Genomic DNA, 17,498 nt, shown 5'->3' with positions numbered 1-17,498 from the left:
ACTAAATGTGTTAAAAAATGTGCGACAGGTTTTGCTTTTGTTGTAAACAATCTTTAGTAAATATCTTTAGAAAACAGATTCCAGGAAAAACATCATAAACGTCCCAATTTCTGTTAAATGTTATTCTATTCCATGTGACAAACACCTTAGAAGTGTATTGCAGATAAGCGAACGCTGTAAATCGTCAAGATAAAAATGCACAAACCGCAAAGACATCTCTACGATGTATATACGACGAGGCCTGTATTTCTATCGTGTTGTGATGTGTAAACATAGAGAATGCGTTGTTTGAAACGGGAGGATTTCCCTGAGTCTGTGCATCTTTTCTTGAATGAAAACCCAACAGACCTGAAAAATAAGAGGGGGAAAAGAACGCTTAAATGACTATCTTTCAACTTCCCATATTTCACATGAGAGACATGACGACAGAGGGAGAAATAGAGGCTTAAATATCCCTGGTATTTCCCTCAGGTTTTTCAAATTACAGACTGGAGCTGTAGTCTGAGGGAGCTACAAGGCTAAATTGAGCATCCACATTTGCAACATGCAATTGGTTTACTGCTACTTTCCCCTTCTATAGAAAAAAAAGGCCAACCGCAGTTTCCACGTCTGGACTCTATAGGTTGCTTTTTCACATGGGTGTATGTTGTCGGGGAGAGCTTTTCCCTGGCAACCGACTTCATGTAGATTGGGCAGATTGAATAATGATTGGAAACGTTATTCATTAAAATAATTACATGTATTTTTCTAAGTGCATCTTCAGATGTAAAGCCATAGCAGTGTAATGGGTTTTCTGCTGCTTTTGAGAGTTTTTACTCAAAATAACTGTATCGTTTATTTGTTAAGTGGTCTGGCATGAGAGCTTGAATTCTCTCTCTCGAGTTCTTAATGTCTTTTCTCTCATTATTTTGTCTAGTTGAACCAGGTTTCAGAGGACCCTTTAAAGAGGCCGGTGGTCTATGTCAAAGGAGCCGATGCTGTTAAACTGATGAACATAGTCAATAAGCAAAAAGTTGCACGAGCCAGAATCCAACATCGACCACCAAGGGTGAGAGTTCACACTTGTATTGCATGCAATAAAAAATATTAGTATGTTAGTTATAGTAGGATCTTTATCTGTCACAACGTTTATCTACAACCCCATTTCCAGAAAAGTTAATAAAATGCAATAAAATTCACAATCTGTGATATGTTAATTCTCTTGAACCTTTTTTTTAACTGACAAAAGTACAAAGAAATTTTTTCCAATGTTTTCACTGACCAACATAATTGTATTTTGTAAATAAATTTTGATATTGATGGCTGCAACACACTACAAAAAAGTTGGGACAGAGGCGGCTGATAAAGTTTAGATTATACAGGCACTATAAAGGTTAGATTATACAACTCTTTTTAAACAGTCCACAATAAGTAGGTGAAAATAGGTAATAGGTGTTATCAGGGAATAACATACTGCTGGGTTGCGCGATTGACCAATCAGAGTAAAGTATTCCACAGAGTGTAATAAAACTCTCTAAAAGTCGTAAAATGAATCTCCTTTAAAGTACACCCTCTAGGGCAGGTTGTGTTTGGCTGTTGCGTTATCACATGAGTGTCCCACAAAGAAAGTTGTATTTGAAAAAGTTTGTAATTATTTTTTTGAATGTAATCTTTTTTGCGTACACCTTATCTGTAAAATGTTCTGACATTTTCCTGTTGTTGTCTACAACAGCCCACAGAGTATTTTGACATGGGAATCTTCCTGGCGTTCTTCGTTGTGGTGTCTCTGGTCTGCCTCATCCTCCTCATCAAGATAAAGCTCAAGCAAAGACGCAGCCAGGTGAGGCTCCATAACGCAGTTTGATACATATTTGATTACACTGTAACAATTCAATTTGAGGTCTAAATTTTTACCTCATCGTCTCATGCAATTTGATTCATTCACAGAAGGTGTCTTGTTTCAGGTCATTGTACAATTTAAAGAAGTTCGTTTCTTGCCATTCCTGACATGCCTTCTGTACATAATTGTTTCCCCACCTGTCAGAGTTCCATGAACCGGATGGCTATTCAGGCCCTGGAAAAGATGGAGACACGCAAGTTCAAGGCTAAGGTCAAGGGTCAACGTGAGGCCAGCTGTGGAGCATCAGACTCCGTGAGCAGTAGTTCCACATCAGACTGTGCCATATGCCTTGAGAAATACATCGATGGCGAGGTAAATATCTTCACAAATGTTCAAAAGCTTGTAGGAAATAAAAAACTCAATTAAAAAGGTTTTGCACACTGGCCAAATGTCCTCACTTTGTCAGTTCTCTAATATCTATTCCAAAACCAAATTACAGGCTAACAGATTAAAGGAATATGCCAAACCACTATTGCATGACCCTGGAAAATTAGTCATGCTTTCAAGTTTATTTATTTTGGTTGATTTGGTTTATTCAGCAATGGACCTTTTGGAGGTTTTTGATAATGTTGTCTTAAACATCCATGTTTTGGCCTCCCTGTGCTTCTTTTGTCTCAAAATATATGAAGACTAACGCTGGTGACATTTTTGTATTCGCCTTTGTGGTTATGTGTCATGCTAAAAAAAAAGCACACAACAAAGAAATCAAGTCGTCTTAGATGCACAGAGGAAGTGGCGATATAAAAGGCTCAATGGCATCAAAGGGTTTGTCTGTGATGATTAAGAAAAGCAACAAAAGCGGGACGGAAAGGCAGAGGGAGGGGGGATGAGTCATGCTTGGGGACAGAGAATGACTTCTGTGGGTGAGATCTGTGAAGTTAGGCTTTCTGTCTGAAGGCACAAGAGTGCATCTCTTCGAAAGGGATTGAGAATGTTAGCATCTTGAGCACTGACATGCTGTGTAACGGTGGCGCCATCTACAGTTCACATGCACAATGTGGTATTTTTGCATCTAAAGCAGGGGTGTCAAATTCTGCTTTTGGAGGGCCACCTTCCTGTTAAGTTTCGTTCCAGCCCTAATTAAACACACCTGAACCAGCTAATCAAGATCTTCCAGATTGCCAGAAACTTTCTGGCTAGTGTGTTGGTGCAGGTTAAAGTTAAATTCTCCAGGGGTGCTTCTCATTTCTTATTTGTGCATCCTCGTTTCCTTTCCACGCGTCTTAGCTCCTCTCCCTTAGGATGCGAGGGAAGGATACACCTGTGTATATCCTTGCTCATGACTCCTCAGGAATCTTCCTCGCTCCTCATTCCTCTCCTCCTCGCTGTGCTATTTGAGAATTGGGATGTCCTTCAAAATGGCTGAGTTCGATCAGTTTTCCAGGTCACGGGCTAGAGGACGGAGGAGCGAAGAAATGAGGAAGTATCACTTTGAGTATTGAGAAGCGCCTCAGGACATTGGCCCTCCAGACGCAGAATTGGACACCCCTGATCTAAAGCAGCTCTGTGACTTGGTAAAAGCATAAAATTGGGGCCCATGGTTATCTTTTTTTTGGGGTTTGCAAATATTGCATTTCAGGAAGCTTCAAAATGTCATTGCTATAACTGGAAGGCCCACAAAAATGTTAAGAAAGACCTGTTGACCTCACAAATCTTCTCCTCCACACTTGCAGGAGCTGAGGGTTATCCCTTGTGCACACCGATTTCACAAGAAATGTGTGGACCCTTGGCTACTTCAGCACCACACTTGTCCACACTGCAGGCACAACATTATTGGTGAGCATCAGAAACCGGCTAATAAACTTGTCAAATATGTCTAAATAATGGGTCTTGATTCAGTTCATTTTTTAACTGTGCATTTTTATTTTCTACCAGAACAAAAAAAGGGAAACCCAGGTGCCGTTTGCCTGGATCCAGGAAACCCAGTCCACAGCCGCCAGCAGAGAGTTGTCCTCCCTGTTCATTATCCAGGAAGAGTGCACAGAGCTGGGCAAGTGACGGCCTACCCTACACGGACCAGCATGGACCCCCATGGCAACCCCATCACTGTTTTAACAGTGGACCAGCACCCTGAGCAGGGCCTCTATCCTTCGCAATCTTCCTTTATTCGGGGTTACCCTGCCCTCCATTTGGACCGCACACTAAACCCGCACCATTGCGGCATGGAGCATCGCGGCCCTGCTTACCCACAAACCCATACATTCAAACGGCCCAAATTCCATGGACGCAACTTTTCTCGTGCTGCCTGCTTTTCCCAGTACGAGACCATGTACCAGCACTACTATTTTCAGGGCTTGACCTTTCCACAACCTGAAGGCCAGCCTGGTAATGGACTACACAAAGGTCACAGCCGACCCTTCCAGCCAGGACTTTTGTATCCTACTGTGGTGCACATGGCACCGGCTTCATCTTCTCGTCTGGGTGACTCCGGAAGCACCTCAGGACTTAGTTGTTACCACGGGCACCGCTCCGTGTGTAGCGGTTACCTTGCGGACTGTCCTGGAAGTGACAGCAGCAGCAGTTCGGGTCAGTGCCACTGCTCCTCAAGTGACTCCATGTTGGATTGTACGGAAGTCAGCAACCAGGGCGTGTATGGAAGCTGTTCGACGTTCCGGAGTTCGCTAAGCAGTGATTATGATCCCTACGTGTACCGAAGTAAGAGTCCGTGTCGGGGATCGGCTGGGGAGGCTGGGACGCTGTTTTCTGCCGCCCCTCCAGCTGATGACATTTCGGCCCCAGTATCAGGGATGATGGACTGCCTACAACCTCCAGTTGGAGTGTGTTACAGTTCTGGGGACCAGTTGTCTAACTGCAGCCTGGAGCCCAATTGTAGTAACCACTCTTCAGTGGAAACCAGGGAACTTACTAGCACTACCTCAGCCGGGCCCCTAGAGGGCTCATTGGCAGAAAGGAGCCACAGCTCTGTGAAGCCTTGTGGAGAGCAAGGGGTAGCTTGCAACTGCTGTTTTGAGGTACCTAAATTACACTTAGAACGTAAAGGCAAGGAAGGAGAAGACCGAGGACGCTGCAGATGGGCCGCAGAGTCTCAGGCGGTCGCTTCCACACAGAACTTTTATAGCGTTAGCACAGAGCAGCTACCGTCTCCAGATCATGTTAGCTATGACGGACTGCCGTGCTGCTTTTACACAGAGATGACTGTACACAGAGGAAGTGCTAGTAATTACGCTGAAGATTGTTCAGTTAACGTACAGTACACCCAGGCAGACAGTGACGGATGCATGGGTCAGGGTTGCTGTGAGCTATCACAGCGAATACCCATAATTCCTGAGGATACAGACTGTGAATTAGGCTTGGGTCCAGAACCACAAACATGTTTGCTCCCTCCTAGACTTAACCTAGAGAGGGAAGAGAGGACTTCTGAGGAGAATTGTGACTTGTTTTTCACCTCAGGACAATGTAGAGGTCAAGTTTATCAGCAGCCTCAGGATGAAGAGGCGACAGCACTGTTTTCCTCACAGTGTACTGGCGTGTCTGAAACACAAGGGGGTGGCAAAGCATCTTATGATAGATCAGGGCTCTGATAGGAGACCCCAAAACAGCACAGGCTCTTGAAAATCAATAAATGTTAAACTTTTAAATAGTTGTGTTGTCAAAACTCTGGAGTGTACTTATCAGAAATGGTTTGCTTTTCAAATTAAGATTTTACAATTGTACTTTTTTTTTTTTTTTTTTCAGTGTTGATCTTGTTCATTCCTGTGGCCTTCAGAATCTGTCACATCAACACAATGGTTATAGAAGTTATAGAAGGCAAAAGTACAAAGCTAAATAACAGCTATATTTGAATTTCACATACTTCCTCATGCAACACAAACTCAGAAATGTGAGTCATACAGAGCATCATTATATGAATGCTTTCTTGATTGGACTAGGACCAGGGATTATGTCTAAATGTATATGACTAACTTTTACGTTTTTTATGACAATTTAGATTATGCCTAAGTTCCATGTTATTAGCGCTAAGATAATTTGAATGCTCTTTTTACATTCAGAATTGCATGCGAGCAGTAAGAAGTCAAACAAGCATGTACGTACATCTCAGTAAACTAAATGATTTCATTTAGAGAAATAAAAACCAAAATGGAACACTTCATGTGGAGGGAGTGCACATCAGGTGCTGGGGTCATTTCTCACCGACAACTTAGCTAGGTGTAAATCGGACTTGAATATGTACATCTCCCTCTTTCTCTTCCTCTCTCAGGGCCTTTGTCTTTTTAGTACAGAAACAGACCATTTAAAAAAAAAAAACCTTCCTTTTTTTTTTTTTTTTTTTTTTTTTAATACTTGTCAATGGAGACTACTGAGCTACATGTATATCACACCAAAGTTTAGTTTGTCTCCAGGGTACAGTCAAAACACCACTGGTTGAATTAGAACCTGACTACTCTATAGGGTTAGAGGTGTAGGATCTCTAGTGTTTGACCCCTAAGTTGCTCTTTTTTTTTTTTTTTTAAGCTAGCAGTTTGTCAGAAAGACGCCAAAGTATAATGGTTTAAAGAGATTGGAATGCAGTGGTATATATATATTTATATGTATCAAAAACCGCATAATTACCTTTAATAACTACACATTGCACTCATGCTTTACACATACACCATCATATCATCATGCCTTTCTGTTTTTACAGAGTATTTTATACTGTTTCTATGAAATGTACCCATACAGCTTACACAGGCGGTCATTTTAAAATAACTTTATTTATACATAGACTAAAACAGTGCCGTAACATGAGAATCTACTCTTGCCTTGCATAGAAATATGTACTGCAAATATAGCATTTTTTCTGGGTACTTGAGTCACTATTTAATATTTCGTATTGTTTGTAGCACTTAAGATTGTATAAAAGAAAATGTGTACAAAAATTAATATTTTTTAATTTTTTTAAAGATATAATTATTTTCTCCATTATCATTTTACAAATGTTAAAGGTTAGAGTTTGATCTGTGTATATTTCTGTATCTGTGTAGCAGCACATTTCATAAATGGAAATATGTTCTCTGAATATTTATTGACTAATATATTTATCTTTAAGCCATGTCTTATGTTCAGAGTGTCTGTGAGGTTCTTTTCTTTTTTCTTGAGATCACTAATAAGAGACTTTGTAAATACATGGTAATTGCACACAAGACGATTAAATATTCTCTGACCAAAAACTGATTTTAAAATTTTAGTACAGTTTTGTAACAAAGTGTACAAAGATCTTTAAAAAATATATGGTTTTATTAAAGTAAAAACACAATTGACTGTTTCATTTTCGCCAAGCACAACACATCACAGGGATGTTGTTCATCATGTTATGGACCAGTTCCACTAATACAAAAGTGTGTGGATTTGATCGAGTCCAGAAGTAGAACTCGCACCGCATTATATGAATGATGGGTAATTCATTGGGAGTGTTCATTACTAAACTTACATTGTGCAATGAGATCAAATAAAACATATTTAGTCTTTTTTGTTTTATTAGGTCAGCATGTGCTTCCCAATGACCGAAAACCAAACACATTGTCCAGCTTGTACAAATAAAAATAGTGCTCACATTCCATCAGCTTCAACATTTTCAATATCTCAGGAAAACATTTCACACAAACTTTAAAGAACATTTTAATCTCTTCCATTTTCACTTCAAAGGGTGAAATGTTTCAATATACCAACAGCATAAATACACGAACAAAGGACTTTCCATGCGGAGTTTCCTAAGAGCCAGTGCCTGTTGCACAAGTGTTTGATTTTACTGTCGTCCCATTGTTTGTAGAACTGCACTCTTTCTTGTCAGAGTTCATTTGGAGAGAAAGCTATACTCATGTGTATGTGGTAGACAGTCACTCAGAGCTTGAATCCTGAATGAATGGCAACGATTCCTCCTGTCAGGTTAAAATACTGGACGCACAAGAAGCCAGCATCCTCAATCATTTCCTTGAATGTTTCCTGTGGAAGGCATATAGCATGATAAAGGTTTCTCGCAACGTATTCTATAATTCGTTTTCACACAAATACTAAAATGCTTCATTTCACTCTTTGCTTAGATTACCATAGTTCAAATTTTTTTTTACAATAATGTAATACTTATGAGTTTTCAGGATATTTTAGCATTGAAAAGCTGCAAAAATAAAACAAAGGATGTGCCCGAAGGCTAAATCTGAATTTGGATAGTAAATAGCGAGCGCGCATTCAAAAGCAATTTCAAAACAATTTCAACACATATTGATAGCTGCTTCCTATGGAAGCTTGTTTCTGCCACTGAATAATAAATAAATAATAATAATTGCGACTTTTTATCTCACAATTCTGACTTTTCTCACAATTGCGAGATATGAAGTCAGAATTGTGAGAAATAAAGTCGCAATTGCGAGATATAAAGTCGCAATTCTGAGAAATAAAGTCGCAATTGCGAGATATAAAGTCAGAATTGCATGATATAAAGTCGCAAAAGCGTGTTATAAAGTCAGAATTGTGAGATACAAACTATTCTGAGGTAAAAAAAAAAAAAAAAAAAGTCCGTCTTTTTTTCCTTAGAATTGGACTTTATATCTCACAATTCTGAGAAAAGATGTCAGAATTGCGAGATATAAACTCGCAATTATGTGTTATAAAGTCAGAATTGCGTGACAAAGTCGCAATTGTGAGAAAAAAGTCAGAATTCTGACTTTATAACACGCAATTCTGACTTTATAACACTCAATTCTGACTTTATAACACGCAATTCTGACTTTATAACACGCAATTCTGACTTTATAACACGCAATTCTGACTTTATATCTCGCAATTCTGAGAAATAAAGTCAGAATTGCGAGATGTAAACTCGCAATTGTGAGATAAAAAGTCGCAATTATCTTTTAAAATGTTTTATTTTGTGGCGGAAACAGGCTTCCATAGCTTCCTGATGCCCACAAATTATATGCAATATAATTAACCAACCATATAATTGCGAAAACATTGAAAAAAAATGTCCCTCCCTTCTCATATTTTTTTTCCCATCACCATGTCCCTTTAGGGGCTCCGTAGAATGCCTAATTTCCCAACATAGTATTCTGCTTCAGGTACCCCTAGCATGGACAAAATTTCAGTGTGGCTTTCACAAAGAAAAATAATGCAATCTTTAAAAATGATCCCTTAGTTGATGAAACACCCTTATAAGTTCTTAAATTTCAAGACCCAACACGGTTTTATTTTAGGCAAAATGAAGATAGCCATTTGGATCAAAGCTACAAGGAAATTATTGCACTTGCACGAAAAGTCTTCTAAACACTTATTGTGCCATGTCTCTTATGCCTATCAAATAGTTGTATCACTAAGGAATGTGGATTTTGTTTTTTGTTACCTGGTCTGGGAACTTTCGGATGCTTTCCACCAAATATTGATATGATTTCCAGTCTCCAGCGATCACTTCACCCAACACAGGGATCATCTGAAAACTATATGCATCATACAGCCTGCAAAAAAATAAATTAATCATGGAGCAATTCACATACTATACACTGTGTATACCCTCTCTAAAACAGAAATATTAGATTACATTTTTTTTTTAAAGTACACAAGTTATTACAAAAAGAGAATAATTAATGATTATAAGATTTTTTTAGTATAGCACAATATACAATAAATATTATTCTAAAGTGTGTTTTTAAAGAATAGTACCTAACAAATCAAAGACTGTGTTAATGACTGGCAAAAGAGCCCTAAAAAGACATGGTGATGGAAAAAATATGAAATGGCGCGAAAAAATGAATATTTCAATGGTTTTGCGTTCCCGTGTTCACTCACAAAACTTATTTACTTATTTTTCCTCCATCACCATGTCCCTTTAGGTCAGGGTTCACCAATCTCGGTCCTGGAGGGCCGCTGTCCTGCAGAGTTTAGCTCCAACCCCAATTAAACACACCTGAACCAGCTAATCATGGTCTCATTAGGCATACTAGAAACTTTCAAACAGGTGTGTTGGAGCTGGTTGGAGCTAAACTCTGCAGGACAGCGGCCCTCCAGGACCGAGATTGGTGAACCCTGCTTTAGGTGCTCCGTAAAGATAAACGTCGACTGAAAATATAAAAAACTTTTTTTATAGCTCATTTTATTTCAGCTAGTTTCCAAGGCAACATCTCTCATTTTCATTCAGTTCAACTTGTACAAAAATAACTAAAATGCACAAAAATAACAAATTAATACTGAAATAAAAATGAATAAAAACAATATAGACATAAAAACAAAACAAAATTGCTAAAAATGAATTCTATAATAGTGATACTAAAATAACACAACAATGACCTTGAGAGAAGAGGGTTGGTCACTTTGCTGAATTCTAGACACATGAAGCGTCCACCTGGCTTAAGGACGCGCAAAGCCTCTTGTAGAGCCTGCAAACAGAGACGTCATCTTAAAGTAAATCATAATAATAACTAGCCTACAGAATGATCAAAGACCTCATACACTCCCATTCTTCAAATATGGAAATTAATAAATGATAACAGCATGAAATGCAGTATGTTTTATATTAGACAGCAAGACACACGATAGATCATAAGTAGTAGAGCAATATGGACAACAATTCAAAGTTAAATGGCTTTCAAGACAGTGTCATTTATTTCAGTGTCTATTTTTAAACTGTTCAGCAATCTGATGTGAAGTGCAGTCTTTACTTGCTCTATGTGGGTGACATTTCTGATGCCGAAGGCAATAGTGTATATGTCAAACTGATCGTCATCGAACGGAAGCTCTTCTGCATCGCCTGCGACCCATGACAGACCTGCAAGCATGTGACAACGAAATCAACCTTTATATTTCACTCCAAAACATGCATGATCATGTCTTTGGTTGCAGATGATCATCATACCTGTAGTGATTCCTGCTGTCTCCGCCTTTTGTTTTCCAACTTTGAGCATTTCTTTATTGATGTCACACACCACTGCCCGTGACTGTGGAGGCCCTGCATCGTCGGACACATAACGTTCAGTGATGTCCTGCCACGATGGTGTCTGACGGGATTTTGCTCTTAGCCGCTGCTGACGATCATACATTGAGTGTGTGTACTCCAGGAAGCGGAAAGAGATGTCACCTACAGCAGAATAGCACATTTCTGAATTTGTACGAACATCTAGGGCAGGGGTTTTCAATCTTTTCGGTGCCATGGACCCGAAATATGATCATCCCATTCCTAAAACTTAAAAGGCAGCTATATATTTTCATGTGTAAGGACCCAATTTATTCAGTGAAAAACCATTATTATGTGTAAAAATGTAAAATATAATTTGGAAAATAATTAGATTCTACTGCGTTACATTACATTTCTAATAATTTATTGATTTTATTTTATTTATTTTTTTACAAATGTTTTTCTCTCAACTTTTCCACGGTCCAAATGTATGTTTTTGAAACCTTTTTGCTTTTAAATACTTTGGTCAGTTCAGGAATAATTTATGCAATTTTATATTATTTATATGAAAGAATTAAAAGAGCGGTTTCATGTCCATCCTTGTATTGTTCAACTTGTCGAGGTTGATATGGGATCTAGAAAATAATTAGTAATAAGTAATGCAATACTTTTTAGAGAGTAATTAGTACAGTCATCTAATTACACTGTTGAAGATGTAATTAGTAGCTAGTAATGAATTACTCTTTCAGAGTAACTTACCCAACACTGATGTTCAAGAAGCACATTAAAAGACAATTAATATTTAAAAGACACTTTAGATTCAGTAATATTGTCAATTTTATTGCATTGACAGTATTGAATGAGAACAAAACTTGAACACTGTTATTGCACTGAATTGAATCAACACTGAACTGACTTGAGCTGAATAACAACACTATTGCCTTCTGATTATAACTGAATTAGGCTTGTTTCATAATTTGACTAACTTTGCACTAAACTGAATCAACATTTAAAGCTGCAGTCCGTAGTTTTTCCTCTTTGTCGCCACCTCTTTTCGAAATCTGCAATTGCAGTTATTCGCGGAATTATCAACTTTACTTGGGTTGTGCCCCGGCACGGCACAGCGCGGATGAATTAATGTTTTGAGGAGAATGTGCGGCTGTCAGTCACTGTGCTGGTGTGGATACTGTCATTCGCAATCACAGATTCTACTTTTTGGATTTATGACCAACATAAGAAATTTCACCGGAAAATGTAATCTGAACAAGTAAGTAACATCCACTTTTGTTCTGACCAACTAAGGGAAAAAAAAAGTAAATCGCGCCGATTAAATCTAACCATCACATGCTTATCATATCACGTCAAAACCGTGCAAATTATACTTTGCTCTCAAATTGTTAATGTTAACAACATCAGCATTGCGTGACTACATTTAATGCCCTTCCGATATTTATCCTTGTTTTCGCATGGTCCCGGTTGCAGTCTCTTTTTTCTTTTGCGTTTTACAACGGGTGAATCTCCAGTTGTCACTGGTGATTGTCGTTTGAACCTTTCTGGATCCGCCATCAAATTGATAAGTTTAATTATATCAAGTGCTGTGAGAAAAGGCTATAAATCTCCACCTCAAACATCCTCACACGCAATATAGCCTACTAGCCGAGACATCTCTTCTTTGAATGTACAGATGTGACGTAATGACGCAAAGACATGCTCGAATTTCCCACGGAAATCCACCAGTACCACTGAAATTAAAAACATTATTACAAGCTTACCGTCTTGAATCGAGCCGTCTTAAGGCAAGCAGAGAGTTTTGAACACAGGCTGGTTATGTACTTGCTCAAACATTTATTTTGGATAATTTTTAACCCAAAAAGGTTACGGACTGCAGCTTTAACTGAGTAATGCCACAATTATCTTCTGTAGAACTGTTTTATAGTTCATTTCATAAATAAAGAACTTTGCAACATTCACGCTGCTATTGAACTAAATTGAGCTGAATAATGTCTTTTTAGAGCTGCTTTTCAGCTGAAATTGTATTTGTTTAATAATTTAAGAACTTGGCAGCATTAATGCTGTTATTTTCTTGTTTATTACTGTGAAGCTGCTTTAAAATGATCTGTATAGTATAAAGCTCTAGATAAATAAAATTAAAATGAAATGAAATAAAGAACAAGTGATAGCTTTGATTAACCTGTGCCACCAGCCGTGTCCAGTAGCCGCAGCCCCGGCTGAGGGTTCATAATGTGCAGCAGTGTGTCTTTCCACAATCTGTGGATTCCCAAACTCATGGCGTCATTCATCACGTCATACTTCTCGGCCACACTTTCAAACACCTTATACACTGACAGTTGAAAAACAACGAGAGAAATGGAAATGTCATGCATGCCTAGTGGAAAGGTTCTATCACACACTATCTAATATCAAAAACTCAATTTAAACACGTTTAATTAGGCATAGACAACTAACTTAATCATACTAATAAGCATACATAAACAATCATACCAAATGTGAAGGCAGATACAGTTGCCAGTAGATAGTTTCCATATATAGAACAACTAAAAAAGCCAGTTTAATTTTGTTTAGGTATGTGACATTTAGGTAGCAGGACACATAAACGTATCATGTAATCTTGTCATATATTCTCTTTTGAGTAAGTTAGTCAAACAGTCCTAATAAACTGATGTGTGTAACTCACCTTTCTCTGCTTTCTCCTCCTCTGGGACTGTTTGGAATCCAAAGTGCGTACTTCTGCTCTCTGTGCTATCGCTATATCCTCGACACCCTGTGATCCCAGCACGACAGCATAAATGTTTGATTCGACACCGTGAAACATGATGAATATTTCGCGTAGAACCGGAGAAAAATCTAAGTGCCCTGATGGAGGCCGCCATGTTTCTCTCAAGTTCAGTTGCGCAAGCACTGCGTCATAAACCCGTAACGCGACGAGTTGTAGTTCCGGCGGATCTTTGTTGGACTACAAACATGTAGATATTTGATCTCCACCTGCTAGAGATCAAATATTCTCTAAATATTAACAGTAGTAAAAACTATGGTGCTTGACAGCCGGCCTTGACTTGCATAAAAAAAAATGGACCCCAAGTTAATGATGTCTTGATTAACTTTTGTTATTACCCCCTTTTAAAACATCTTTATTGGCAATTTAAAGCCCACAGTGAGCCATGCGAGTGAGCCAAATGTATTTTTAATGTGTGTGTGTGAAAGCTTGTTCTGTGGGGACAGGTTTGTTCACAATTATCAAAATTATAATAAAAAGGTCATTTTACTTTATGTAATATGTATAATATGTAGCCTATGTAGGCTTGTTGTGTAGGCGAAAGCATTGTCTAACTATTTAATCTTGTCACACAAACGAGTTGGTGAATCTTTAAAAATGTATTTTATAGAAAGATTTATTAGGCAGGAAGATTTATTGATAGATATTTCTGGATTTCTAGCTTTTATTTTTTTATATTTAATGGTATTATTTGACTTTTTATTATTGTGTATATTCTTTAATTATGTCCCTTGATGTAATTACTATTCTTTTTATTGTATCACAGCTAACTGGAAAATGTTGTTTATGCTTTGGCAATTCAAGTGTGCAGACAGATTCCCAGATTAAACAAAAAATCTAACAGAGATGTGTGTATTTCAGTGTTTTTCTTCTAACACCGCTAAAACTCCACGAAATGTCATGTCATCTAAACATTTGTTGTTTGAATTAATGCAACTGCTATTCATAAGGGAAAGACATGACAATAAAGTATGTGTTAAGTAACCCACACCAGTAGGGGGCACTATAGGATTCATAGTCATGCTTGTTGAATACGCAGTGCTTCTGACTGAGCGGATTTCATTATCTGTGGTATTTAACGAGAAAAGGCTGATTGTGTTTATTGGCAATCAAACAAATCACCATGAATTTAATAGATGCATTAGCTTTGAGTGCATCATTTATTCAGATCAGTAAAAAAAACTAATTGATGAATTGTATTTATTTTGTGATTTATGTTTGTGTTGCATTGTAATACTCTGAATGTGTTCACCTCACATACCATGAACATCTGCAGGTGGGCAGCCCCACACACACACACACACACATACACAGGGGAAATGGCTTACACATGGGGCCTGTAATACAGGCTTTGTTTGTGCATCCACTCTACGTCTGGTAGTCATTTTATCTGATAAGCATTTAAGCAACGCAGAAAACATCAGAGCTGAATTTCTTCCTTCCTTCACTTTTTTTCCTCTTCAACAGATGTTGTTTTGGAGGTCTGTCTAGTTTTCAACTACATGCTTGTTTGCATATTTCCCCCTTTGTCATGTCTGTTTAATAAAACGCTGTGGTTGTGCATGAAACTTTGGTCATCTTACAAGCAAATTTTGGAGTCTCCCGAAGGATCTAATTTGCATTGTAAATTCCCTCTCTCTCGCTCTCTTCTTACTTCTATGTAAATGATTGCATGACATCATTAAAAAAAATAGCATTAGTGACAACTCATGATGTATACAAAGCAAACACAACAGGCATAAGAAACATGCATATTTATTTTCGCACTCAGGACACATTAAATAAAAACTACAAAGGTAACTTATACAAAAGATAGATTATATCCCATCCAAAATAACAATAATTTATGGTATAAATTAAAATTCTCACTATTTTATTTACAATTCCATGAAAACAACATCTTTTTTTATTATCCCTGGAAGCACCCTTTCCCAAAATTGTAGGGATTCCTATCTTGGTTTCTCAGAAGGAAGGCCCAGTGGCATTGTGATAAACCACAGAAGGATATGACACTTTTTTTCCCACTGCTAAAAGTGTTACGGCCTTCTGCTTTGCGATCTAAATGGACGCCTGGTTTCTGCATTATTCACCAGCCTTTCCAGATGAATATGACCTTGTTGGATTTAACCTGTCACTTTGGGTTTGTCTCTCTCTCTGTGACCGGTGACACTTTAGTATGCATGGGCAGCCTCAGGCACTGCAGAGCTAAGGTTATGATGAAGTATGCATTAATTAACAGAGTGCAGACAAACACTCTCATATTGAGGTAAAGCGAGGTCTTTGCACTTGAATTGGGTGGGTGGCTTGCTTAAAGGAGAACTCCGGTCAATTTTAACATTGAGCTCATTTTTTTGTAAATTTGGAGTGCTGTCAATACAGAGAACAACGACAAAAATCGGTGTTGCCTACACCGTGTTATCCTCTTTTTAAAATTTGCACCCTGTTGACTTCAATGGGGCAAGTTTTAAACCTGCTTTTAGCCTCTTAACATCCTTGATGTGTCATTATTTACAAGTGCACAGGTCATGTGAGTGATTCCTTCGGAGTGAACGCGGGTCAATCTGACTGCAGTAGATGTGATAGATATGAATAAAAATGATATTTATTTAGCCAGCGCACATACCTGTATTTACATCCTGTTTTCGGTCAAAGTCCATAGTAATCGATTGTCGAGTTCACGCGCATTGGTTTAGTACCTATGATCATGCGCGTGAACTCGACAATCGATTACTATGGACTTCGACCGAAAACAGGATGTAAATACAGGTATGTGCGCTGGCTGAATAAACATCATTTTTATTCATATCTTTTAAAAAGAGGATAACACGGTGTAGGCAACACCGATTTTTGTCGTTGTTCTCTGTATTGACAGCACTCCAAATGTACAAAAAAATGAGCTCAATGTTAAAATTGACCGGAGTTCTCCTTTAACTGAGGTCTTATTGATTTGTTTTCTTATACAAGGTATTGGTTTTCAAAAGATGCACGTTGTGATATAATCATAGTTTTAAAAAGGTTGCCCCTAAAACATTACACAAGATAAGTACTTCGGTAATAAAGTGCAAAATGTAGTGATTTTGTTAATTCGTTTTTGTCGGTACAGCATTAGTGACATACCCACAAAAAAATGCAATGCTGCTCCCCCATGTGTCAGATTACATACTGAATGTTCTCAAAGGGATTTCTGAATGAAGGGCCTTTACAATATCACTAAAACTTACATTAAGTACTACTCACAGCACTAAGTACAAAATGGTTGACCTGTGACTGATGGCTGTGCAAGTGCTGTAAACCGCAAGCTAAATGTCATGATGACACAACAGGATAGTTTACTCAGAAATGAAATTTCTGTTTTCATATACTTTTTTGTCCATACATTGAAAGTCATTTGAGAACACTGGGCCTCATTCATGAAATTTTCAAAAACATTAAGAGTTAATTTGTGACCCAATTCACAAATGCATCATCAACCTCAACTTTGATAGTTAAACAATCATTTGTAAAAAGGGATGCACATACACATTTGAATTAAAATGAATTATTATGAAAGTGTTAAGCTTGCAGGCAAATACTATTGGTGTAATCTATAATAATAAAAAAGAAAATGGATTCCACAACCACTTTCAATAATTTGTGTTTTACATATTACACTTATTTCCACATTTAACTAATGTTAACATCTGGATGTTTTACGCACCATGTGCGTGTGGTTGGGAGCAGGTGTACGTTTTTTTCCATACCAGCTAACATTAAAAAAAAAAAAATCAACACTTTCGCTTTATGAACAAATTTGCACAAAAGACTTTTCATGAATGAGGCCCAATGTTGTTTTGGATCCCACCGACTTGGACAAAAACAATTGAAACATTCACTGAAAATATCTTCTTTTGTGTTCTAAGAACGTTATACATGCTGACAGAATTTTCACTTTTGGGTGAACCAGC

At 37.9% G+C, this 17,498-nt stretch overlaps 2 protein-coding genes across 3 annotated transcripts in view; one reads left to right on the top strand and one right to left on the bottom strand.

Moving 5' to 3' along the window:
- The window catches only part of znrf3 (zinc and ring finger 3), a 68,317-nt gene extending 61,894 nt beyond the window's left edge, over positions 1–6,423 (top strand). For both annotated transcript variants that reach the window (XM_079871156.1, XM_079871157.1), the window contains exons 4-8: positions 917–1,048; positions 1,712–1,819; positions 2,024–2,191; positions 3,553–3,655; positions 3,755–6,423. In XM_079871156.1, the coding sequence (XP_079727282.1) occupies positions 917–1,048; positions 1,712–1,819; positions 2,024–2,191; positions 3,553–3,655; positions 3,755–5,421 (2,178 nt within the window). In that variant the 3' untranslated portion in view covers positions 5,422–6,423. The remainder of the gene's footprint in view (positions 1–916; positions 1,049–1,711; positions 1,820–2,023; positions 2,192–3,552; positions 3,656–3,754) is intronic.
- Positions 6,424–6,991: 568 nt separating this feature from the next.
- Positions 6,992–13,701, bottom strand: coq5 (coenzyme Q5, methyltransferase). Its single transcript, XM_079871158.1, has 7 exons — positions 13,456–13,701; positions 12,952–13,101; positions 10,722–10,943; positions 10,528–10,634; positions 10,157–10,245; positions 9,216–9,327; positions 6,992–7,822 (listed from the first exon to the last, which is right to left on the bottom strand). Exons 1-7 carry the CDS (start codon positions 13,649–13,651, stop codon positions 7,721–7,723), a joined length of 978 nt encoding a protein of 325 aa, XP_079727284.1. The 5' UTR covers positions 13,652–13,701; the 3' UTR covers positions 6,992–7,720.
- Between the last annotated feature and the right edge of the window lie 3,797 nt (positions 13,702–17,498).

Source organism: Squalius cephalus, assembly GCF_949319135.1.
Source record: "Squalius cephalus genome assembly, chromosome: 5".
Lineage (NCBI taxonomy): Eukaryota > Metazoa > Chordata > Actinopteri > Cypriniformes > Leuciscidae > Squalius > Squalius cephalus.
The sequence above is the reverse complement of the archived record's forward strand: the minus strand, read 5'-3'. Positions and strand labels throughout refer to the sequence as shown.